General features: G+C 42.2%; 1 protein-coding gene across 3 annotated transcripts in view; it reads right to left on the bottom strand.

Annotated features, from left to right (window-relative positions):
* Positions 1-2,177: 2,177 nt before the first annotated feature.
* LYPD6B (LY6/PLAUR domain containing 6B) overlaps positions 2,178-26,126 on the bottom strand; it is a 34,117-nt gene continuing 10,168 nt past the window's right edge. Inside the window, exons 1-5 of one of the 3 annotated variants that reach the window (XM_085228282.1) lie at positions 14,488-14,567; positions 7,488-7,638; positions 6,264-6,362; positions 5,325-5,455; positions 2,178-4,075 (exon numbers count right to left, since the gene is read on the bottom strand). In XM_085228282.1, the coding sequence (XP_085084408.1) occupies positions 3,911-4,075; positions 5,325-5,455; positions 6,264-6,362; positions 7,488-7,611 (519 nt within the window). In that variant the 5' untranslated portion in view covers positions 7,612-7,638; positions 14,488-14,567 and the 3' untranslated portion in view covers positions 2,178-3,910. Of the gene's footprint in view, positions 4,076-5,324; positions 5,456-6,263; positions 6,363-7,487; positions 7,639-14,487; positions 14,568-26,126 lie in introns of those variants that run through there. The other 2 variants (XM_019617301.3, XM_010713986.2) reach the window with 2 other exon arrangements.

Here is a 26,126-nt window from a genome sequence, read left to right as displayed (position 1 = left end):
AGCTACAGCTTGCAGCAAGTCTGGGGCTACACCCCACATGAGATTAGTCACCTTCCAGAGCAGCACCCTGGAAACAGCACGGATAAAATAACCTCAAAAGTGCTACAACTTGGCCAAATTAACATAGACAAGCTGTGATCTTTCAAGCCCTCACCTTTTTGCACAAACCCATTCCATCATTCAAACACCGCCTCCAGTTTTCCTGCTTTTAATAACCACAGCTTCTTACTATAGTGCCGTCAACAGCATTAGAAGCAACCTTGCCGAATCAAGACAAAATTTAAGCAAAAATAATGAATCATGATACCCACACCAAGCAGCACCTTCCTACCTTCTGCTCCGAGCAGCACAGCAGGCTGACGTCTCTCACTTCACTGAAAATGGAGGAGACACAAAGACCTCAAGCACACTGCTGTGCCCCAACACAGGAGAGGGTCACCAGGTGCACAGAAATGGAAACAGGCTCATTTCCTTAATTGGAGGCACCTGCAAGCAGCACAGCCTGCAACGCCTTGCACTGCAAAGGTCTGCAGAACCTCTTTCTGTGTCCTGAGCCTGCAACAGGGCTCCTTCCAGGCTCAGGACACAGAAAGAGGTTCTGCAGACCTTTGCCTTCTGAAATAAGTAGAGTTTTTTTTGTTGTTTTCTTGCTCTACACACCTGAAATCAGCAATTGGTCCTGTTTAAGTTACTGGACTGTATGCTTACAACTTGCAGCAAGACTTCAGTTTTTCTGTTAAAGCCACTCGAGAAGGATGTTTCACCTTTGGTACTTTTCTGATTAAGTCGTGGCAAAATATTATTCAGTACTTTTCAGAAGTAGGAATGAAATGCTGCTTCCTCCCTGCTACGTGCCTGGGGGGGTCTTCCATAGATCATCCCATGCAACGTAAAACAAATAAAATGATACACACACGTCACCAAAGCACCTCATCTTTCCTCCTTAACTGCATCAGATGGTTTCTATGACATATTCATGGACAGAAATGGGATTCTTACTACATTCTGTGGGTGAGAATGCAGCAGGCTGGATGTACACACCTGGATGAGCACACAGAAGCATCAGCAAACATCTCTGTTCTGCATGTAGTTACAGATAAGCACTTACCCAAATGGCACTTCCAAGGCTGCATGGCTGAGGCATTGCCACATCACGTGCATATGAACCAAAACTGAGAATTAATTCTGATACTGGAACTCTGCTACATTAAAAAATACACCTTCAGCAACACAAAATCCCTTCATTAGCCCAGGCTGCTGTCTCTGTAGAGTTAAAAAGAAGGCAGTTAAAATCAAGCATAGTACTTTGGCACTTCAGTGGAACTTTTTATTTTACAGACAATTCTTCAGCAAATGTATACATTATGTGCAGAATTCTTATCTTTTCAGTGTGACAAAGAAAATAAAAAAATCAGTTCAACCAAAAAAAAGATGAGCAGAGATGCACACACATCCCCTTTTGGCAGCTGCAGAGAACCTGAAAGTCATTTCTCTGTGCCAGAGCCCCCCTCTGGGCTGCTTTCCAGGGGCTTCCTGGCACTCCTGAATGCTCCAAATGGCATTTGCAGAGCAAGTATTTACAGTAAACTCATATAAGGCTACCGAACACTTTAATGCCTCATTATGATTGCCATCGTTGTTCACAGAAACAACGTTATGGAAGTACCTGGTGCTCAAAGAAAACACCAGGGAAAGATCCGTGGTCCCAAATATCATGATCGACTGAGGAACTCCCTGAGGAGCACAGAGCAAATCCGGGATGATTTTTCCATGGGAGAAAAGTTCATGAACCCTGTGGGTCACAAAAAGCATGTTGGTTTTCATCACTAAACATCAGTTCTAACTATGACTGTAGTTATGACTGAGCCCAAGGCTAGTGCTGTAGGTGTGTTATTACCCAGGGATGAGCTTTGAACAAAGGAAACGTGTCCAAAATCATCCTTGGCAGCTTGGCGTGTTGGATGGCCCAGTGACTTGAGACAACGTCAGTGTTTAAAATCCCCAATTTCTGGGGTTACTTTAACATTTTAGAGATCACTTCTGAATCTCTTGGCAAAGCAAAACTTTTCAGAAACCTCATCTCCAAAAGACACTGCAACAATTTATTGTAATTTTCAACCCCTCTCATTTTGGCCGAGCCACTAGAAAAGATCAGAACAATCACAGAGACACACTCATAAATGAATCACTATTTTATTTACAAAAAGAAAAGGAACGAAATGCAATTCTCCAACCTTGTTGGGTCAAATTATGAATCACAGAATGGCCTGGGTTGAAGAGGGCTATAATGATTGTCTAGTTCCAGCCCCCTGCTATGTGCAGGTCGCCAACCAGCGGACCAGGCTGCCCAGAGCCACATCCAGCCTGGCCTTGAATGCCTGCAGGGATGGGGCATCCACAGCCTCCTTGGGCAACCTGTTCCAGTGAAATCCTTAGCTGTGCTGAAATATTGGGCAGCTGGAGAAGGGAGAGTCCGAAGAAATAGAATTTGGCAAAGAGGAGCAGCTGAAATGTTAGATTCATGATCATATAAAACCATCCTGATAACAATCTGAAATCAGTACCTGCTGGCCTGTACCATCAGTGAGTTCGCAGTGCAAAGAACATAAATAAGCTAGAGCATTAATGAAGTAACTGTACATCTGACATTGTGGACCGTACTCAGGACAATCTGTGCAGCTCCAGCTGCAGAGCTGGAAGGGGTGGGAGCTCACTGGAGCAGCCTGAGAGTGCTGGTCTGCATCACAGGCTTCACAGAAGGAAACAAAGGTTCCAGTACATCTCACTGCTGTATTTGCAGCTGTTCGTCTAATTGATGAACTGTCATCTGTACGACAAGGATTCAAATAGTCAAAGCTGGGCAAATAAACGACATTAATCATTGCAATACTGTAAAAAAAGGAACAGAATATGGCTCAAACTTTTCAAGTCCTAGATAAAGCTATGTCCAGAGGCCTGACTTCTGATCCATCAAGGAGAATAACATTTCTGGGACAATCTTCTGCAGATCAAGAGAGAACACACAGTAGAGTTCTCTCCTTATTTATACAAGGGCTCACCTGCCATTTTTATGGTAAAGTAACAGCTCAACTGTAGCTCAATTTGAAATCTGTGGCATTACTGCCATGTCAGTATAACAAAGAGAAGGACTCAGAAGCTGAGGTGTGCACTTGAGGTGGGACCTTACTGCAAGAAAATATTGCCACTGAGGACAGTAATGAACTCTGAGTTGGGTGCTCAACCAGCTCACCCTTTTCAGATAGAAACTCTACCTAATTTCATATTGTTTTATAATTCCAGTGCAAGATGTTTTATAGGAAAGAGAGGCATAAAGTATTATTTTATTTCTCATAGAAATGATAGCTCTGAGCAGAACAGAAAAACTTCTTTCATATGCGTTCTCTATGAAAACCATAACTAAGATACGCTTACATACAGCTTACAGCCCGTGTTATTCATGCATAGTGATAAACAGCTTAGAAGCAGTTTCCATTAAAATACAAATTGGCACGTGGTCCACTGAGAGCTCCCCTTTATCTCACCTGATTGTCTAGAGAATCCTCTTTTCTGTGTTCAACAACACACAAACCACACGTGCATTTTCATTTAAGAGAGGGAATCATAACAACTTGATTCTGCCTCACTGCCCAGTCACCACTGGGTTTCCTGTTGTGCTTTTTCTGTGTGTATGTTTTGTTTTTCTTCTTTAAATACTGCGGACCATTTGAAATATCTTCATTAGAACACCCCGGGACTGCATGATGTATACACATCTTCCCACTGTCCTCTCACATTTTACGTAATCAAGAAGTCTTGGTGGTTTCCCCTTGAGCGTGCTGAGCTCCTTACAATTTCCAAGGGCCCAATGGTGCCCTTGGAAGGGCAAGTGGTGCAATGGGAGGATGCTGCATCACGACAGTGCAATTGCCACGACTGACACAAGCACTGCAATGCTGACTGTCTGCCGGCTGCCATCCGAGGTTCTCCGCGCGTGCAGCACAGCAAACACTGCGTTCGTGTGATTGGTTGGGATCTCCACGTTGCAAATCATGCCTTCGCAACAAGAAACACATTCCTGGGGAGAAAAAGGAGATCACTGGACACAGGGTAATTCAGCAGCGGCTTCTAGAGATGCACGATCTGCAAGGTGACTGCAAAGGACAGTAAACTAAACGCTTTACCCAGCAGGCAGACCCAAGGCAGCAGATGCAGCACTCATGTTACAGCTTCTCCTCCAAACCATGCACCACAGCTTCCCCAGAGTAACTCACCACCCAATCCAATAACTGTGCTACGATAAACAGTTCTTTTGCAAAAACATGGGAGGTTAGGCTGACTTCAATCCCCAAAATAGTTTAGCAGCTCATATTAATTAAAAAAATAGTCTTAAATGACAGAGAGTAGAATAATGAGCTTACATCTATTCCCAGAGTTGTGAAGAATTTTAAGAGGAAGATCATCAAAATATATCAAGTTATCAAGCAGAATGTTTTGCAGAACATGCCAGTGTCACTGAAAGTCTCTCAAGGCAAGAAGGGAACCAGACAAACTGCAGGAGTTTAACAAAGTGAAATATGGAATGCAATAGTAACTGCAAGAGTAGAGACTGGAACTGCCCTTGTATAACATAAGGCTCCCAGGTTACAGCTCTTAATCAGTGACAGTACTGGGATGGTGGCAGCTAGGAGCAGTGCCCTGCTTTTCAAGGTTGGCTTCACGAGTCTGTAAATAGGAACTTTCGAACTTTCAGCAGGTTTTATGCTAATCACTTTTTACCCCTTCTAGATTCCTGCCGTCAATCTAACATAACAAATCAGTTTTCTTTACAGAACTTCACAAGCTGCCATTTGGGAATTATTCCTTTCTGATAAATGGTGTGTGGCTTCTGTCTTTCACAGTTTATTTGGCACAGCTCTTTGCACCTTTTATTCTCCTTTTAGTGCACGAGTTCTTTTTTTGGCACACAAGGTGTGTTACTCAGACACATGTCTGGAGCACCTGAGTCCCACAGTGGTTTGCCCAAGTGCTGGTGGCATCACAGCTGCAGCACCACAAGCACTGATGAGGCTGCCTTACTCAGAACTCAGAAACCAAGCTCCATGTATAGGATGCATGCCAGCAATGCCCCAGAAATGCTTATTACACCCCCGTGTCACACAGATAGGCAAGCAGGAGGAAAGGGGCAGTCATGCTTCTATTGGTGAAACTGGATTTCTACTGTGAAGTACTGGAGAATATATGCTGGCATGCGCTTTGCAGGAAAAACAGCTGCTGAAATGGAACCCTGAAAGCCAAGGTGCTGCTCCTATCCAAGCAGTGCTTACTGTGTGACCGCTTTCCCTGTGATGATGGCAGCCTACAAAACGGCATTCATCCCCAGTAGCACACTTTTTGGTGACCGATGTACTCTTCCCATGGTCTGTGAAGAGATGAACTGTCAGACAGTACTGTGTACCTACAAAACAGATTTTTAAATGTTGATTTTGAGATGGAATGCACTCCTCTACAGGGTTCAAAAACTTCACACAATTTAGCAAAATGCATAAAGCCTTTTTTCAACTCACTCAAAATACCACTTAACAAGAAATTCATTAGCAATGAAATCTAAAGCTTCACTGATCCTTCAAACCTCCAGAAAAGCTGCTATCATTTAAACTACATATTTGTACTACAGACTACACATTTATCTTCCATTTTCTACTCTTTTTTTTTTTCTTTCTTTTTTTTTCAGCACATTGTTTTCTTTTTGTTTCAGACATTTCCCTCATTCCTCCGGTTCATTTCTTTCCCTTTCCCACCGTGACCACCACTGTGAAGAAAAATGAGGAAACATAATTCCATTCTTTTCTACCTATCTATCACCCTCATACAAGTATGTTGCCCAGTCATTCAGGTCTTGATTGTCACAAGTGAGCCCATCATGACCACCATACCTTGGGATTTATCCAAAGGGAAGGAGATAAGGCCAAGAAAACATTTCTTAATTTTTTTTATAACATCCTTAAAATAATTCCTAGGTATACACACACATATCTATTCCTATATATACATATTAATCTTTGCATTGTTGCTTTGCACTCTGAAATGGTCAGAATATTAAACTCAGCAAAAATCACATGACTCAGACTCACTAATAACATAATTGAGGGCATCACTGTGTTGGTATGTTAATCCTATTCAGTTAGACTTCAACAAGATGGCTGAGTCAGGGAGAAACAAGTTGAACTGTGTAGGAAAAAAGCCCTTAGTGCAGAAACACTTACTTTCAGGACACCACCGATCTTCAGCCCATCTGTTACAGTTGTAATTGTCCACTGCATTATCACAGGTAAAGCACTTAAAACTGTTTGGAAATGGAGTGGCTTTGAAAGCATTAAAATACGGTAAGTTTACAAAAAAAAAAACAACAAAAGAAAACCATAAATCAAATGCTCAAAGTCATATTGTAAGTGCTTGCACACACACATACACAAACATGTTACATACATGTGCATCTTCTCAGTGATACCTCACTGTTAGATAAATGCATCTTGTGACACAAGTTTCATTGAAAGCTTTTAACTGCTTTTGCTATGCCTGATCTTTAAAACACTTCCTCCTCTTTTCACTCTCTCACAAGCCAGAATACCTTTTAAGCATCAGTGGGAAAAGCAGTAAAGAGAGAACATCTTATATATATTTACATGTATATAGGTATACATTATAATACACCCAACTGTACGTTGGTGCAGATACACAAGCAATCTACATTCCTTTGATGCAAAAAACTGCACCTTCAAAACCTGCTTCTGGTCTTGATCTCCAACTTTGGAGAATCTGTTCCCTTCAACAAAGGGATCAGGAGAATTATTTGAAAAGCTTATTTACATTACATACATATATATATAAACGAAATTAAGAAGCACAGTTCCCTAGATGCACCTATAATGTATCAGGTTTTAATATCAGGAAAATCTGCTCTTAAGTGAAGGGACAGAATACTTCTGATGTTAGATAAGAGGCGAAAGTATGATGCTATTAGTAACAACTGGATTCACAGGTCTCACAACGTTTTTAATTACCTTCAGCTTGAATTAATTGCATGCTGCACACCTATTCTTCCGCTCCAACAAGATTAAAGACAAAAGACACCTGTTCTGTGTTTACAAGAAATCTACTGCATAATGTTGTCAGAAGGGAGATGCTTCAGAGGCAGAAAAATACCATAAAAACACTTAAAATGTGAAAACTGTTGCTGTGGTGAGCCTTTAGTTAGTGCTGCATTCAACAGTTTGTTTACTTTCAGGCAAGATAAACCTTAGAAATAAACTGCTCTGCGTTGAAAAGCAAAAGTTTTACTTTAAAAACCTAATTCTTCATGTTTAAAGAGGAATAAACCGTGAAATCCAAAATAAAGAGCTAAGAAACAAATTACTGAAAGCATACTGGAAATTAACTAAAACGTTGTTACTGCTGCATGTGCAAGAAAAGCATAACTGTCTACTTACGGTCTAGTGGAGGTCTCACATTGTAAAAGTTGATGTTCTTTGCTGAAACCCAATTCCCCGAAAGAAGGAAGAGCGGAAGAAAGGCTCCAACCACCGTGTGGTAGAACAGCAGCATGCTGAACATGGTACGTGAGAAGTAGAAGTCTGAGGCCTAGGAAAGAATGGGAAAACATTGTTTATGGGGAATCATAAACAACAGCATGTTAACGATACGTTAATTCTGAAACCTTGGAAGTTCAGGCCCTAGATCTATACTGTGAAGATGGCTAATGCAAGCAAGTATATTTCATTAACAATGAGCAACTCAAAGCTGAGCAGTTACTGCCTTCTGCTGGCCAAGATCCTGCACAAAGTACTTAATTTTCCACAAATTCAAGAACACTGCTTGTTTAATCTATTTGTCCTGAATCATTCCTGAAAATCAACACCAAAACAGAGATCCTGTACATTCTACTTGAATGAGAGAGGATTACAGTGCCATTAAAGACAGCACGATGCAGACAAATGTTGGCTTTAACACCAACAGCCTAGAATCCAAGATTTAACCCATCCAGTTCTTCAGTGACACAGATCAGCATATCTCTATTGACTTCAGGTAAGGGACACCACCGGAATCATAAATGCATTTATCGGTTGCTTGGCATTATCCATCATGAGTGTAAGTTATATTTATTTTAAGTGCACTCCAAGGAAACGTCGAGGAAGATGTTTGGAGGTGATACATGTTTTGGAGAACTGCAAAGTAGAACGTTCAGAGAGATGAGACAGACGTTTTGGGTGTGGACTGTGCATTTCTGTGGGACTCTCTCTGTCTTTTGGCAAAGTAGAGAAGAACTAATCCATTAATTTTTGGGTCAGTTTGATTTAGATGTACACATGCACACGTGTGGCAAAAAGTAGTGACACAGGACCTAGTTTCAGTAGTAAGAAGTAGAAGCATATGAAATGGCACTCAGCCCATGCAAACTCCCAACAGGAGAAACAAGATTGAGTGGAGGCTCCTGCTAAGCCAGATACATTGCTCTGAGATGCCAGCTGAATTCATTCAGAAATTCCTGCAGCCCTGACCTAAAGATTGCCACCCATTTGTACTGCATCCGAATCAGAACAGTCGAAAGAGTGCCTCTCTAAAAAGGGTGAGAAAGGTGGCTTATTGTGGAGATAGCAATCATGTGCAATTTTTATCTTCCCAAATCAAACACCACCACAAAGGAAAATCACTGAACTGAGAGCAATGTGGGCCCAGGCTGGTGCCCAAATTGGGCTTGGACTTGGTGATCCTAGAGGTCTTCTTAATGATTCTATGCACTACATCGCATTGCTCTGCCCTTTAAGTGCTGTCCTAACACAGATGTACAGACTGCTTCCCTCTCGTGTTAGTACAATGTTATAAAAGAGAAATAAGAGACTAACTGGAGAAGCAGTAGGACTACATGGCTCTTCCATGAGGACTAGTGTACTTTTTTTGTAAGGGAACAATACTTTGCAGGTAATTACCTGGGTGGGCCCAGCCTATTCCAGCTGAACATACATTTCACACTCCGGAGATACCTATCAAATCTGTTAACACATGCTATGACCAAAATAGAAGCATTAAGTAACAACAAGGCAATCTAAAATAGCAAAGGCAGTGATCAGAGTCTAGATTAGAGACTATTAGCAAACTATGAAGTAAGCAGGTCCCCCACAGCTCATTTCTTTCTGAATCAGGAACGTGAAAATGTTGGTCCAGTCCCTAAACACACTGTAAAATCCAAAATAAACCTAAAACATAGCTACAGTTCTCTCCAGTTTGCACAGTGATAATACGTAGCACTGAAGACAGTTCGTTATACTCTTATCTCACTATCATATATTTTAGATGTACACCTGGCCTTTACTGCCCTTTTGTATTTGCTGAGACACAAACCTGTGCATCCTGACTTGATGCTTTTCTCCCATGAAACAACTTTTTGCCCCAGAGAATTCCAAGCTCCCCAAACAACTTCTCTTCTTGATGACACTACTTGTCCACGTTACCCAATCCTACACTTGTGCTTTGAGATGTTTTTTATCAAGTTCCAGCACTCTAACCAAGAGAGTCACCGTAATGCACCAAACCCTTCCATTAATACCACGACTATTATTTTAGATGAGTTGAAGCATTCAAAGTCACAATATGTCACAGGTGACAAAAGCAAGCTACGTCACATACAGCAGCTGTGTTCAAGAAACGTTTGGATGCTGTACTGAGGGATGTGGTGTAGAGGAGAAATACTGGTGGTAGGTGGAATGTTGGGCTGGAGGAGGATTTTTCCAACCTTGGTGATTCTGTGATAAGCATATTTTCTATACAGTCATTCTTCCCATGATAACAGCCACCCTTAGAAACCTTGTCTCCATGTTCTTACCCCACAGGGATGGTACTCAGTTACTCATAGGGCAGCTTAAGGCCTTTAATGCCTAGAGGCTGCCATGAGCATGAGATAAATTTCTTCTGGCTCTCTAACACCATCGCCCAAACTTCCCTTGCAATACAAGCTGTGCTGGTGTTTTTTGAATGTTTCAAGCAAGTCACTCAGAAATCAGGAAGCCACTTTCAATCGAGTTGGACATTTCAGCGTATTCCACGCAGTTCCATAGCATTTAATTCTCTCAGACTCACTCTGCAGAAAGACAGGGTGCTGAATCATTTCAGCACATAACAGTTGTAACATTTCTCTCTTCTACTGTATTTTCTGCAGTTTCTACTGGAGTGGGGAGGAAGTGCCTTTATGGGCAGCCTGGTCTGCAATCTGATCTGATGCACCTGGGGAGCAAATCAAAGGCACGATTCCACTTGTGCCAGCTTTCCACAAACTCAAGCTCGCTCCTGCTCCCCTCCCCAAGTTCCTACTGCTTTCCCCAGAGCTGCTCGTGCCAAATGGAAAATTTTAGAGAAGACGACCAGCAAAAAAAGCTCGTCTTCAGCTGGTGTGAAGCGCTGCAAATTGACCTCACATACTCAAAGGTGTCCTTGTTTGCTAACCAGGCCAATAAATAATGGATGTTGTTTGAAATAGTCCTGGTTACACAGCTGCACCAGAAGCCATTTTCAAATGAAATAGGAAAATATTGGTAAAAAAAAAAAAAAAAAAAAACAGCTTTATTATCTCATCCAGAATCTTTAAAATGCTTATTTTCTTCAGAGTCTCTTATCTCGACTGTGCTCTCATATAATATTATTCTAGCAGTATGAGCAAACACTTCATTAGGCACAATTAGGAATTCTCCATTAATGGAAGGAAAAAAAAAAACAACAACCTGTCACTCTGTGGAAGATTAACTTATATAAACAGGAGAAAAGCTGGAGAATAGCATTCACAGGGCAAGGGAAGGTGACCCAAGAGGGAAGGGCTGTGAATGTGTGCTCTGTAAGGGACTGATAACTAAGGCACGTTTCAAGAAAATCATGAGGATTATGGCTGAATCGACAGATATATTTCAGGAGATTTATTTTACAGTGTGTAAAGGGAGAGTAGGAAGAACTGCGCTCAATTTCTGATTTTAATAAAACTCAGGTCTGTCTACATTGTTTTTCCTGGCAGAGTCTATGGAGGATTAGCAGATTTAACATCAGATATGGAATGCAAATGAAACTTCCTCCTGTCATTTAGTAAGCAATTTTCAGGTGCTATTAGATAATTGCAAATGCTTACATAAAGCTTATTACATACCACTTCAGGACATGAGAGCTGGAAATACATAGGCAGAAAAGTATGTATGGTAAGGGCTGAAAGAGTTATAGCCAACATTTGACATCGTCAGGTGTTCCCTGCATCGAGTCAGGAAGGGTAAAACTGACGTTTTCACTTATGTAAAGGGAGGAAAATAGCTCCTCAGCTTCCTTGCTTCCTACAGGAGTGCTGCCATTCTCATGTTCTTTCCTCTAGAGATCGCTTAATTTGATTTGTAAAGCAGTACTTACTGCGCTTCAAAACTCAGAGTGAATAAATAAATGGGGAGAATAAGAGAAAAGCTTCATTTTCTGTGGGAAATAAGCAGGTATACTTAAAATACATTTTAAAAGGGGGGGAAAAGGAAGTATTTTGAAAGAAGCCCCAAAATACTACTACAGATGTGCAAAATAAAGCTATTCATTATACAAGTTCTATCCTTATTTAATACACGGATGTTTCTATTTCCTTGCAGCATGTTACAATTAGTACAGAGTAACAAAGGAAAAGTGTTTGTATTGCACTGACACATCACTGCAGCTAATAACACTGAGAGAACAGGATTTATGCCATCATTTTTAAACTCATTTATTTATCTTCACCCACAGTACATTTAACCGTGCCTGGAATTAAAATTGGTCTTAATTACAAAAAATTATAGAGTTCTTTATCTAAGGTCTTACAAAAGCAAAACAGAGACCTGCTAATGACAACACCATTTTGCTGGGGGTATAATGCTGGCATGGTGGGTAGTGATGCAAACAGACCTTGAGACATGTAGGTGTCTGAGAACTGACACAGTATGGGCAACAACAGTGGCTTTGGAAATGATGAATGCGATAAACCTCAGCCACACCACAGAAGTGAAGCATTCCCAAGGATAACACATGTATTTGTTCCAAGCTCCCACAAAAGAGAAGAACCATGGGATGAAAACTGCTTTGTAATTCGTCTGACACCCCGTTCCTTTTATAGCCAAAACTGCTCAGCAAAGAGTAGTTCTGAGCACTGACGTTCATTTGAAAGTTCAGAATCCCTGATCATCTTTGGGAAGCAATTTGGTCTACCTAAAAAGCCATTAAGGAGACACACATTTCCTATTCCCTTCTGTGAGTATAGAATTTCTTCCAACAACTGCACTTTGTCAAAGCTGTGGGTAACTGTAAGTTTTACACTTAAGCTTGTAACAACTTCTTTATATCACACATGAAATGGTTTTAAATCTCTCTCCCACCTGTGCAAGACTGGAAATGGTAACTTAATCCTACTCTGGAGAGAAGGGGAATAGGCAGTGCTTTTACTTGCCTTGCAGAAAAATCAGATGAAAGGATTAATCTGCATTGGTTTTAAAACTACTTCCATCTTATGTACACACAAACTTCCTACACGTGACAATATAATTCTGCATTTTTCCTACTCGTAATTCTATCACAAACTATGTGCCATGTACACAGTAACACACACCCAAAAGTTACACCTGCCATCCTAGGCAATAAAGCAGAAGCCATTCTATGCAACAGAAATGAGAACCCGCTTGACTTCTATTTGGGAAACAAATACCACGCTCCCTTTCAAACTAAAATTTCAGATTGAGATTTGCAAAGAAAGAATTTGCTTGGAGAAAAGATGGTTTGGATGTAGTCCTATTTCAAATCCGAGATTCATCATCATCTGCCTGACCCTAAAAAGGCACTGTGGGAGCAGGGAAATTAGAAGGCATGGCAGCTTCTGCATCACAAAGACGTTTTTCACAAGCTCCATGCTCAGCGTATTTTAGAGCTAAGATCTAAGCTACGCACCAGCTGAGCTCATAAACCTGGAAAGAATGCTTAAACCTCTTTTAACCAACCTAACATACGGTAAGTTCACTGCTGCCACCCTTGACTTCCTTCTTTTAGGGCACAAGGCTAGTTTAAAAGTCAGTTGTGAAGAACAAGCAGTCTGTCTTTGCATTGAACTCACTGCAAAGAAACTTCTGTTTATACAGCAGCTGAGAAAACCAACTGGCACCATTTCTCCCCAGGTGACATTTGTGCTCCCCTTGCAGCACGCTGCTGTCAGCCAGCACTGCATCCCATTTAAGCAACGTGTCAAAAGCACCTGGATTCAGTTCAAGAGCTAAGATGTTCCATTTTTGAGAAACTCTTTATTGAAAAAACGTAACTTGAAAAGCAGAAATCTTTTGCAAGTTGTATTGTCATGGCCTATATCATCTTCTGATATGGCCTATATGATCTTCTATGATCTTTCCGTCTCCTAAAAGGACCAATTTTCATTGCAAACGTGCTGGAGGCAGGGAAAGAGGGAAATTCCAATTCCAACACAGAATACAATAGGAGCAGTTATCCAATTAAGGCCTGAAATTGTATTGCCCACAAACCTGCACTGCAGCTCAGTGTCATACATCACGCATAACATCGCTGGCATTGTAACATAACTAGTTTTGAACAGAAAATTTATCACAGTGTCACTGATCACACTTCAGAAAAATGCTTTGTGCACAGAATCCCCTCTCTTCCACGTCACTGAGGCTGATCCTTGCAGGCGCCGAAAACCAGTGAAGTGGTTGAGACATTGCCATTATTCTGCCTTGCCCTACGCAAGCCAACGTGACAGCTCGAGCAGTCTTGCAGATGTCATTTTCAGAGACAAGCTCAAACTGTGCATATTCTCCCAGCTTTTTCTCTTAAGTCTCATACTACTTCACTCTGAAGCAGTGGAAATAAGGCTTGATAGGAAGTAAGGATTTTCCTTTAGGATAGGTTTATTTCTTTCTACTAGAGATACAGCCACTGATGGATCAGAGGAGAATCCCATTTCTGAGACAAGGTTTTCTGTGCAGAGCTCCTACAGTTTGCCACCAAAGAGTGAGCTGAGAGGTTGGCACAGGTACCTTTTGGGAAAACATTAATACACATGACAGAATATATCTACACACGTTTTACAGCACTGTCCTAAAGGATAACTTGGATGACGTGCCCAGGGTATGTGAACTCTGCAAAAGCAAGAGATGAAGCAGGGTGAAGAGAACAAGGCTGCATTTTTCTAAGGCTACTAATAAAGCATGTTTAAATTCCTTACGCAGGTTCAATCATAAAAAGAATTAAAAGTCATTTGTTTGTTTTGAAAGGCTTTCAACGAACTGCGCTTAATAAACTGCTGACCCCTCCTGTCTGACCTAGCATAAAAATGGCATTTGCTTCCAATCATCACCTCTAATCCAGCTGAAAGCAGCAAGAAGCAGATTCCAGTTTTTACTAGATGAGAACTATTACCCACGAGCAGCATTTGGTACAATTTGTTACCTGAACAGCCCCAGCCAGCTTTCTGCTGCAGTGAGAGAGGAGTGATTTGCTCTCATTTCAAAGGGAGGGACAACACAAACAGAAAGAGCTCCTTTTCACAGCTTCACAAAAGCCATGTTGACATATATGCCATACCTTCAACTGCAAAATCCAAATGCTATGCTGTTCTCTTCCTCTAAGGCTCAGATTTCTCGAGTAAGAGCACAGAGCTACCACGTCTCCCAGCACAACTGGTACTAAGCATTAATAATTAAATACTTTGGGGTTTGACTGCATGATCTCCAGAGCTCCCTTCCAACCCCTACCATTCTGCGATTCTGTGAAATGTGGTCATATATAATTAATTGAAAGTCGTTAATTTTTGTCCAGTTTTGCTGTAAACATCCATGCTCTAGAACTGGAAGCCCATTGCTCTGTAAACAGCTGAAAGGACACCTCACTTCCACCACCTCACATTAGCTGTTCATTTGAGATGGCCTCAGAGTGTCATCTAGATAAGAAAACATTCCCAGGATCCAGAAGGAATCGAACATCCCTCACCTCAGGTCCTCATCGTTGCCAAGGATGCCGTATAGCATTTCACAGCCTTTTTCATAACATACTTCCCTAAAGGGTCACTTGTTTTTTCCATTGCACACTGTGCAGGGAGCCATCCATTTCCAGTACCAGCCCTTTGTGTCAGGACAGCACCAAGCTGCCTCTGCTCCTCTTGCAGCTTATTTCCCATCAGATATCCTTCCCACCTGTGCAGTCCTGCTCTCTGAGAGGAAATCAGCTTTAGCTTCTGGGTGCAGAGCTTGCATTCCTCAAAGCCCCCCGCCACTCCTCTCCATCAACTCAGGAATCAAACAGAACACGGAGAGTGATTTCCAATCTGACCTAATGGATAGCTTTCATCCGATTAGAAGAACAATGTGCACTCTCTGCCTCTGCATTTATCTGCCCCAAAAGACATTCTTAAATACACTGAAAGTGCAGTCACAAGTAGCAGTATGAATGCCTGTGGGTGGGGAGATTTATTTACTCTATGTATCGCCTGCAGTGTAGTGCACAAGATTTAATTTGACAAATTAAAGTTGACAATTCTTCTGTTTCCTTCTTCTCCTGCTCACAAATCAACAGCAGTGCTAAACAGAAAAGCACTACAAGAAGAAAAAATTCTCGCTTTCCTGACAGCAATAAATCCCTGGCAGCCGAGGCAGCCCTGGGTAAAAACCATACAAGAAAGTATTGTTTTCTAGGAGCAAGTGCCAGTTTCTGTATCTGAAATCTCAGTGGTTTCTTCAGAGATTTACGAGCTGGTATGGGTGGGCTAAACACCAGCTGAAGAGCCAAGCTAGCTGCTTTGTTTTTTTGGCTGGTAACTCTCCCTTTCAAAACAGAGCAGACAGACAGCCCTACATCCATCGCAGCAAACTCATCTATGTGCTTACTGATAAAGCCTACAGCTAGAAAATATCAAATACTACAAGCAAACCATGCGGTGTTTGCACACTGTCCTTCAAAACAGATTAACAATTCAACATAAGGGCTAAATAAGTAGTTTACTGCAGCTGTTTCTCCTTATTGTGCTTCTCCTACTGTACAGGGCAGTTCCAAGAACTCCTGGATGCCATTTCAGTAAGTTATCCATATAAATGAATGCAGATGAAAACTTGCCTTGCTACTATTTCCCTCTAAACAGAAAGCAATTCACCAGGGAAAGCAGAAATCGTATTCCTTTTGTGTGCGGGAGCTCACATGCTAGCTCCTCACCATCAAAGGCCCCATGTGCTTTTTCATAAGGTTACTCAGAAAATCCTTTGTGTAACCTTAAGCGTATTTTAGGCAGGCAGGTCATTACTGAAACAGCGCTCGGTAAGTTGGAAACGAGGGCACAAGAAGTAAGGAAAAAAAACACTACTAAGGAAAACTAAACCACTAGCGAACACTAGTAAGAAAATAAACAACAATCTGAAAAACACTCTCATAGCAAAAACTATCCCATACATTTCAGTAGTAGTAGCAGTAGATGGCTCTTCCATTTACATCTAGGCTCTACAGATTTCCCTCAGCACTTGCAAACAATCTATGAAAAGTACAGAGAGAAATACAAGGAAACACAGATGTTAGCCCACTGCAATGCACAGGGTTAGTAGGATTTTAGTTGCGTTATTTATTGTCCCTTTGGACTGACAGAAGTACCCGAACGTATAGACGTTGTGTTGAGGGACACAGAATCACAGAATCACATTGGCCTGGGTTGCAAAGGACCTCAATGCTCATCCAGTTCCAACCCCCTGCTGTGTGCAGGTCGCCAACCAGCAGCCCAGGCTGCCCAGAGCCACATCCAGCCTGGCCTTGAATGCCTGCAGGGATGGGGCATCCACAGCCTCCTTGGGCAACCTGTTCCAGTGCCTCACCACCCTCTGGCTGAAAAACTTCCTCCTAATATCCAACCTAAACCTCCCCTTGTCTCAGTTTAAACCATTCCACGTGGTTTTGTGAGAACTGCTGGTCCAACAGATGGTTGGACTGGATGACCTTGTAGGTCTTTTCCAACCTCGGCGATTCTATGATCCTGTATGAACATGTCTTTCAATACTCTCCCTTATTCCATGTTTTTTGTCCTGTCATGCTTCTCTCTCAGCAACAAAACATCCTTTGGCCGGGAGATGGTTCTGAGCTGGCTTATGAAGCAGGAGTTAGGAAGCTCTCTTTTCTCCGAAAGAGCCCAGAAATGAGGTGTTTTGAGAATACAAGAACACCCAAGCTCACAGGGTTAGCTCTCCCAATATTTATTTATTTCCCCCTCCTGCACTTCAGTGACTTTCTGTCAGTGGCAGTGTGTGGCTCTTGGTGTTTCACAGCCTGACCATGGGTTGGCTAACTGAACCACCCACGGGCTGTCACTTTTTGAACTGGAGTTCTGGCAATCACAGCATCCCATGGCAATAAATTCCAAAGTAAAACTCCATGTCTTTTGGAAGTACTTCCCTCCCTTTGTTTTAAACAAGCTGCCTGTTTCATTATGTCCCTGTGCTATGACAAGCCAGGAATAACTATTCTCTACTGACCTTCCCCATATTTTCCACAATTTAAAGACTGTCTGCCACATCCTTGATTCGGCTGTCACTTTTCCTAAGCTGAAAAACACAGATCTTTCATAGATGCTGAAGATCTCAGTTTATTATCCTCTGCACGTATAAATTCTGCAACCTAAGGAAAAGCCCCACTGATCAAAGCCTGGCTGCACTGCAAATGGAGGCAGACAGACTTAAGTCCCACCCTGCAGCTGAGTCAGACTTCACACCTAAACTGAAAAAAAAAAATTAAATGTTAATTATTGCTCACAGTATGCTAAATTCCCTTTTGTTAACTATATTCCTTTTCACATTGTGGGTCATGAAATACATCAATTATCCACAGATTAGAAATATCTCTTTTTAGAGGTTAGATGTCTGCCAGAAATTGTGGATTGAGTCCTACTTGCACATCCTCAGCATGTTCTGTGAACATCAGTGGGAACCTGGTAACTTATTACTTCCACTCCATCACTTCTAACACCATCCATGCATGGATTATTTGACACAAGAAATTGACACAAACAGAAATTAAATCCCCACTTTGAGGATTTACAGCCGCGTGTAAACAGAAGAACAGAAATGAAACATTGTCAAACTCAGATCTTCTGTTCCAAGTGTCAGCCTGGAGCAACGTTGTGTGCCTGTGCTACACATGAACAGTATTAAACCCTTCAAACATAGAAAGGCTCAAAAAGAACATCCTTTCAGACTCTTAATTATCACTGCACTGATAAATATGGGTTAGGTGTGGAGAATGAAGGAAAGCATAGAAAAGAAAAGCATCAATAAACCCAGTGGGGACAGAAGGGCCAGGACAGGTCCACTGGCCGAGAAGGTAGAAAGTGAAATGAAATCAGCAATTTTAGAGCCTAAAGGATAAACTGAAGAATTTTACAGAATTAAGTTACGCACCAGGTGGCAAGCAACCCTTCCATAATAGCAGGCAAACAGACAGGAAGCAATAAACTTTACCACAGGAAAAAAGAAATTCAACAGTCTTTTGAAGTAAGAGAGCTCTCTTGCTGCAGTTCTGAATGGGCTTCAGGCATTCCAAGGCAGCAGTGGGAAAAACAGACAGAACTCCTGAATCCCTCTGAGCCAACACTTTAACCATTTGTATCATCAGCATTAATGGATGCCGCACCATCGAGAGTCTCAAACTTGGTGTTTCCAAGCAATATCTGTATACTTTGCCAGAGATACATAACAGTGTCCATGAAGAAGCAGATGCAGAAGGCAACACAGCTTAGAACAAGAGGGAAATGTCTCAAACTCCCAGCATTGTCCAGTAAACAGAAGCTTCATAATGTGCAGCTGCTGCATCTGATGGAATAGTAAGAACAGCTGTAATTATACATGTATAATTACAATTGTATGTGATACTTAAGGATCCAAAAGTAACTGAATATTCAGTAGTGCTGATAATAAGTACTGCCTGTATTACTGGTATAAATCCTGACCTTAGGAAATGTGGTCTTAATCAAAATTAAATAGGCCATTTGACCACACCAACTCATTAGTCTATAAAAGCTGGTTGTGTTTGTTAAACACAATAAATCAAAAGTGTTGAGTGGATAGGGGTGCTGGGAAACAAAAAAAAAAGTCTAGAAAAGACAACAGAGGTTACCAAAAGAGTGAAAGACAGAAAAATAAATTCTTTGAATGCAGACCAAGACAGAGCAGACTCGAAACAGACGCTACTTTCCTCCACTCTGCCTTCATTTTCTCTTCAAATCCCTTCGTTACTTCAGTACTCATCACCTAATTAAAGAAACAAGCACAGTCTTCATTTGGATAATTATTGCTATCTACTGATAATACTCCCAACACTCCTCCAGTCAATAAATGTATATTGCAAGCATGCTTCAGACTTCTGTTGATGTTCTGTGGGCTTAACTCCTCAAGAATTTGTAGGGTGACACATCAGCACCAACAAGCAGTAACAAAGTACCATTACCAGCTTGCTGGTAATCCAGCAGAAATCAAATAATTCTTAATCCTGCAGCAGAAAAATACAGAACAGAAAAAGAGAGAGCGCTTCTTTCCTTCCAAGACACGCATAAGAGATTTTGCAATAAGCTCTGCTGATACCTGTTGCCAGATTTCTCCAGTGCCCCCTGATTTTGCTTGTTTGGTTTGTTTGTTTTCCAAAACCTCCTTCCATCAAACACATCAGGAAGATATAGCATGAGAGGCTTTTAATAGAAAACAAGATTACAGGTTAAATACAACAACAAGCATTCAGAAGATGCTGAACTGATGAATGACTCTCAAATCCTCCTGGTCCTAGGGAGAAACTGATCTGGTCAGGTCTGGTGATGTACAACTGAGTGCAAGAGGTTCCAACTCAAATGCCCAAAAGCATGATGCTGATTTGCAATTATCATCTATATGTCACTTCCTCACTTGCCACACCGGCGTGAATTACCTCTTTGATGTTCTGCAGTTGTAAGTCTAGCAGTGCATCACCCCACTCACTTCATCCTGTAATTCCACTGTAAGAAATGTTTGTGTCTGTGCCTGACCTTTAATTTGTACCGTTTCCTTGAAGAGTGGATTGCAGGTTAGAAATACAGTCGGATGCCTTCAAGGATGTGGTTGGGAAAACACTGACAACAGACCTAACGAGGCACACACGTGTGGATGGCAGCCCTGGCCTGGGGACAGACCTCAGTGAGTGTCCTTCTACCAGGCAGGTCCCTGTCTGCTTCTAAAAAAGACCTGCCAGCTGCTGGGCTCACCTCGTGCACAGCAAGTAGCAATACCTTCACACTGCCCATGCAAATCGTGTGCCAGTGCCACGTCTTACACAGAAACACAGCAGCAATTCACAACATTCAAAAACGAGGTTACAGCAACAACTTCCCCCTAAACTTCAATATTCATCCTCCATGAATGCGTCAGTGCTGGAGATGAAGCCTCTTCACGGTGAAGTCTGTTCAGCTGCAGATCTAGAGCAAAGTCCTTAACAAATAAAATCCCCAGTTTAACACTCATTGGCCCATTCCAAAGAACCAAAAAAAAAAGCACAGTCAGCCAGCTGCATCGCAACAACAAATCACCAAAAGGACAGTGAGAGTATTTTAGGCAAAAAAAGAAAAAAAAGAAAAAAAAAAGAAAAAAAAAAAGAAACCCTTTAGGTCAAGAAGAGACTATAAAAGATTCTATGCTTTCTATTCAGGATACAGAATGAACTTCAGAGCAAAGCTACCGCTCTGTAACCTTTGCCATGAGCGGTAATCTGGGTGGTTTTTTTATCCCTGCAAAACAATTTCACACTGAAAACAGTGAAACGATGCTGCAGCAGGGGCCAAATTCCTCCAGCTCTTATCAGGCAGTACGTAGGCACTATGAAGTGTTGTGGAAAGATAAAGTTCTCCAGCTGCTGATGGTTGCTACTGTCAGCCAGAATGAGGTCAAAAGTTAACATGCCCGGCTTATGCACAAAGTTTTAGGGGTTGGTTAAGCTGAACCAGGAACAGCTCACTGAAAGCAACCTGAGGAAGTGATAACCAAAAGCAAGAAAGCTGATTGTTGCACTAATTGTTGCGCTATCCAACAAAAGATTGGGGGAACTGTCTTTTTTAAGTTATTCATTAAGTTATTCATAAGACCTAAGGACACACAAGAACTAGGATTAGGTACTATATCAAAGCAAAAAGTACATAATGCCAGCTTAAGAGTTGGAAAAGAGAGACCCAATTTTGCAGGAGGAATTTGTTGACAGCCATCAATACTGTATTCTTACAGATAAGAATTTTACACTTAGCCACAAAGGAAACAAGTTTGTTGAAACACAAACCTTAAACATCAGCACATCTGAAAAATCTAACATATCACTCAGAACAGGAGAAGAGGGACCCCTATCCACCAATACTTGTACATGTTTCCAGTTAGGGCTGAGTGTTTTGCCTTTGTAGCTGCCCACAGCTTAGCACTGGTGTAAAACTGCGCCAAAGCCAGTATCAGTTTCTTCCTCTATTCACATGGCTGCTCTTTACAAACAACTTATTTTTAAAAGTGGGATCTTTCTTGGCTTGTCTCAGCTATAACACACTGAGAGCGTCTGACAGCTTCAGTACAGCATCAAGAGAAAGCTGAAACACCTCCTGCACGCTTCCATGCACATTCCAACAGGATATTCACACATACTTGGCTGAGGGACACAGTTCATCCCAGCAATTTTGGTTCCATCTTTCAGCTCGGACACTGGGTGAGTCTCTGCTTTATTCTGGTGACACGGAGAAGAGCAGATTCTGCCAACAGGATCACCTCATGGGCCACATCTGATACAATCCTATAACTTGTCAGGAATCTCCAACACTGGAAGCGCTCCAGAAACAGGAGAACTATGACAGACACGCCATAAGGCTGGCCTCTCTTCAAAGGCTCAGAAGAGTGGGGGAAAAGAGGGGTGGAGTGATGAAAAAAATAATCCCATCTTAATTATACGCACAGCTTAAGTATCCCATCTATGTGAAAGCTCTCCTTGTATCACGAATACCTCCAGGGCTCAGAAAGCTGCCTGGAACAGAAAACGCTTGGAATGATTCTCTCCTGCGTGGCTCCTAAGTGGCTGCACAAGTGAAAAGGACAAGGGAACAGAGGGCACAACTGCAAAGGAGCAGCTGAGGTGAGTCGGTTGGTGGAGCTTTGAGGGGAGGCCACTCGGCAGCCTGCAGCCTTCCAAGAGAGGAGTGGAGCTGCAGGCGCTGATCACTGCCTTTGTCTGAGCTGCAAAGAAATCTACTTTTGTTGATTCCCCGTTTCATCTGCTTTAAAACACAGCCCTCTGGTTTTATGTTTTTTGGTATCCGCTGATATCTCACCAGAAAAAAAAAAAGTCCTAACAAATCTGAAGTTTAACGTATAGCAAGCAAAGATCACTGCAGCACTCTGTACCAAGCAAGAAGAGAACTCAAGGTGCTCTACAAAGCTTTTACTTAGAATCATAGAATGGCCTGGGCTGAAAAGGACCATGATGATCATCCAGTTATAATCCTCTGCTGTGTGCAGGGTCGCCAACCAGCAGCCCAGGCTGCCCAGAGCCACATCCAGCCTGGCCTTGAATGCCTGCAGGGATGGGGCATCCACAGCCTCCTTGGGCAACCTGTTCCACTGCCTCACCACCCTCTGGCTGAAAAACTTCCTCCTAATATCCAACCTAAACCTCCCCTGTCTCAGTTTGAAACCATTTCCCCTTGTCCTATCACTACCCAATGCACATTTTCCTCCATGTGCATTTGGATTTGCTTTTGTGTTTCATTACTGTGACGGCACTGCAAGCTAAGCAAGGCTAAAACTAGTTAGAGTTTGATCTGAGAAAAGCCAAGGCTTTGTGACACAAAATTATACAGGTGATAAATTAAGCAGAAGTTTTGATTTACCATCCATCTAATAAATATCAGAGATTAGTTAAAGCTGCTTATTCTTCAGGTAAACACTGGTTCCAGCCACTAGACACATTCATTATGCAGGAATAACTACGCAGGCCAGACTTTATGCTTTGAGTCATCTGCATAAATTTCACACTGATACTGGATGTACATGATTATTCTTTTTCTTGAAGAATCACTAAGGCTGATATTGAGACACTGCTATACCAGCATAATAAAGAGAATAAAAAATAATTGTCTTTAGCATTCCACCGTTGACAACTGTTATAAATAAGAAGGAGGATGGTTTTGGCAGTACCAAGCTGGACTACTGCGATGGAAGTGTGGATGAACACAAAGGAAAGCTTCATTAGGCATTTTTTCTTGACTAGAAAGCAACTGCTACTTGAGCCAAGAGGTTACCTGCACCCACACCCTTGTGAGTCACAAATACAAGGTGCGACAACGGGAGATCTGCATAACCTGCAAATTGGATAAGAAGAAGATCACAAGCTTTGGAAACCATTTATTCTGCTTCTTCATCTTCCTTTCAGCACTTGTCACTATAGAGGCATGCTACCAACATCAACCAACACATCTACGGGGGTGATAAGGACACTAAGAACGCCTGACATAGCTCTGTGCCAGCCTTAAGGGTGGGGGAAGCTCTCAAGGTTCCTAACAGCTCACTGCTGGCAGAGCATTCGCGTGTACAAACCAAGAAACTGCATTCATTTTCACATCACCTTTTAGTGTCATCTCTTTAATTTCTGTAGAGACAGCAAGCAGGACACGTAGCACTGTGAATCAGAACAGGTTCTCTGGGTAATGGTGGGTGGCAGCATTCGCATTTTTCCCATTGCCCCATCCCAACTTCCAGGGATGAGGTGGGAACCCCGCTGGTTTGGGCTGGCAGAACACGTAAAAGACATCTCTTAAGGTCAAAGGCTTTTTTTTCTTTTTTCATTATACCATCAAAATAGTATTCAAGACACAGAAATAGTAATTTACTGCCTCGCTACATTGAGACAGTGCAGATCTAATTCCTCCCACAACTCACCAGTTTCAAAAGCCAGAAACTTCTACTTAGCAGCTACTGTTGAAAACCAGATGCTCTGTCTTGTTACAAATTTCTCTTTAGAAACATACCCTGCAAAAGTATTGACCTTTTTCTGCATTTTTTTTTATCCCCTTTCCCTCCTCTCCTTTATTTTCTTTACCCTTTGTGTCCTAACACCAAGTGCATCTTGCTTTGTGCCGCCCAACAAAGCAAAATCAAACAAAGCACACCTCAGCACAAGCAACGCAGGCAGACTGAGCCTTAAGGAGCCCCTGCAGCATCCCCAGTCACAGCACACCCAGGAAAGGTGTGTGCCTTACGTTTTGGGACTGTTTGCTTTGCAGCTGTGTAAATGCCTGTGCAAACAAAGCGCAGGAGCAGACAACGTGGTTAGTCTTCTATGTGGTCAGAATGCTACCTCTGAACCTCACCCCCCAAGCAGTCTGTCTGAAAATAAACTCAGTGCTCTGCCTGCTGTTTGGAGCTGGTTCCTGGCTAGCTGGTTCGCATTCCTCACGTGCTTTGGTAATAGATCAATAAATACTCAGCAGGTCTGCCTGCCTTGAGACACCTCGGTGATCTAAATGCTAGACACAGATGGATGCAAACTGTGCTGTACTAAAGCCTGCGGGGTTATGGCTGCAGATTTATGGCAGGTTGTGTCACTGGGCTCAAACAAACAGCTCTGTGAGGCCCAGACTGCTGATTCTCACCTGATTATACTGGAGACGTAGTTGCTGAGCATGGTTATTGTCATTAGTCCATGCGTAAGAAGGTGCACAACCTATTCAGGCAGGTAAGACAAGAAAGCAGGAGCAAGGAAAGGACAAGGGGAGATGTAGGTTGTGGAAGTACTGCCCACAGCTGTGGGTGCCTCATCCCTGGAGGTGCCCAAGGCCACAGATGGGCGCTGGGCAGTCTGAGCAGGTGAGGGCTGTGAGGTGCCTTTTGGCACCGTGCTCCTTTAGCCCACTTCTTGATGAAAGGAGTCAAAAACAAAGCAGCTGTATGCTCAGAAGCTGTGTGCGTGGCCATGCCTTCTAGTCTTCACCCATAATAAAACATAACCAAACAAAAAGCAACCCAGAGACTCCATTCCCCTTCCTTAGCCACCATTTTCAGCAGAAGAGCAGACCTAAAGCAAAAGAAGATGGAAGGAAAAAGCATAAAGTGGAGGGAAAGGGAACAGCACCACAAATGCCATTAGTTAGATTGGGCTCTGGCTGCCATGGAATTGCAGCAGATCAGATGAACGAGGTGCTGGATTTGTGATATATCTGTATAAAGAAGCAAAATGCATTTCTTGGTCTGAATGTCCAACTCAAGGACTACATGAGGATCTCCAGTGAGGTCTGCATCTGTTGTTCTGCTGTATTAATACCTGTTAAAGTCTAAACATCCCACCCTGCTGCTCCTGCTGTGCAACCAGCTGCTGACCCCAGGCACAGCCTTCTCACTCATTTCATACCCAAGACATCTACAGTAATTAAAGCAGGACTTGCCTACAAAGTCCATTCAAAAAAAGAAACGAGGCACTGGCAGGAAGGTACAATGACTCCAAAGCAATAGGTAACATTTGATTTTAGCTCTGTGGGATGCATGCATCAAAGACAGCATGGACAAAAGCAGGTATGCATGTGCAATGAGTCTGCTTCTCTCCCTAAGGGGAAATAATACTCAGAATGTGTCCTCTTGCACATGGTCTTAATTTAACAAGAGGCACTTGCCAGCTCGTCCTCCAGTGCACGTTACTGACTGCTTCACTTCTTTCCTTCTGTATCTAGCTTGGTGGGAAAAGAAGATGTAGAACACAAAAATGTAGCATTAGAGGGTCTTCACCTCATTGAATTCCTCATCTCTGAAACCAGCAGCAAGATTCCCCATCAACCTCTACAGGGCCACAATTTCACTTCCAAAAAAGAAATTCTATGGAATTAAATGTTTACCCGTTTGCATATACAGAAGATAAACCTGAGTAAATCATTGCAACCACTCCTTTTCCTATTTTTACATTAAAAATGGCATTTAAACTTCATGTGATCATATGCTTATCAAGAGGGAAAGAGGTATTCTACAACAGAGGATGGAAGGCTGTGAAGTCACCATCTAAAAGTGATTTAAAGTACAAATGTGCTTAAA

The sequence above is a fragment of the Meleagris gallopavo genome, chromosome 7 (genome assembly GCF_905368555.1).
Source record: "Meleagris gallopavo chromosome 7, MGAL_WU_HG_1.1, whole genome shotgun sequence".
In the NCBI taxonomy this organism is placed as follows: Eukaryota; Metazoa; Chordata; class Aves; order Galliformes; family Phasianidae; genus Meleagris; species Meleagris gallopavo.
Note: the sequence above shows the minus strand (reverse complement) of the source record. Positions and strands in the feature narration are given on the sequence as shown.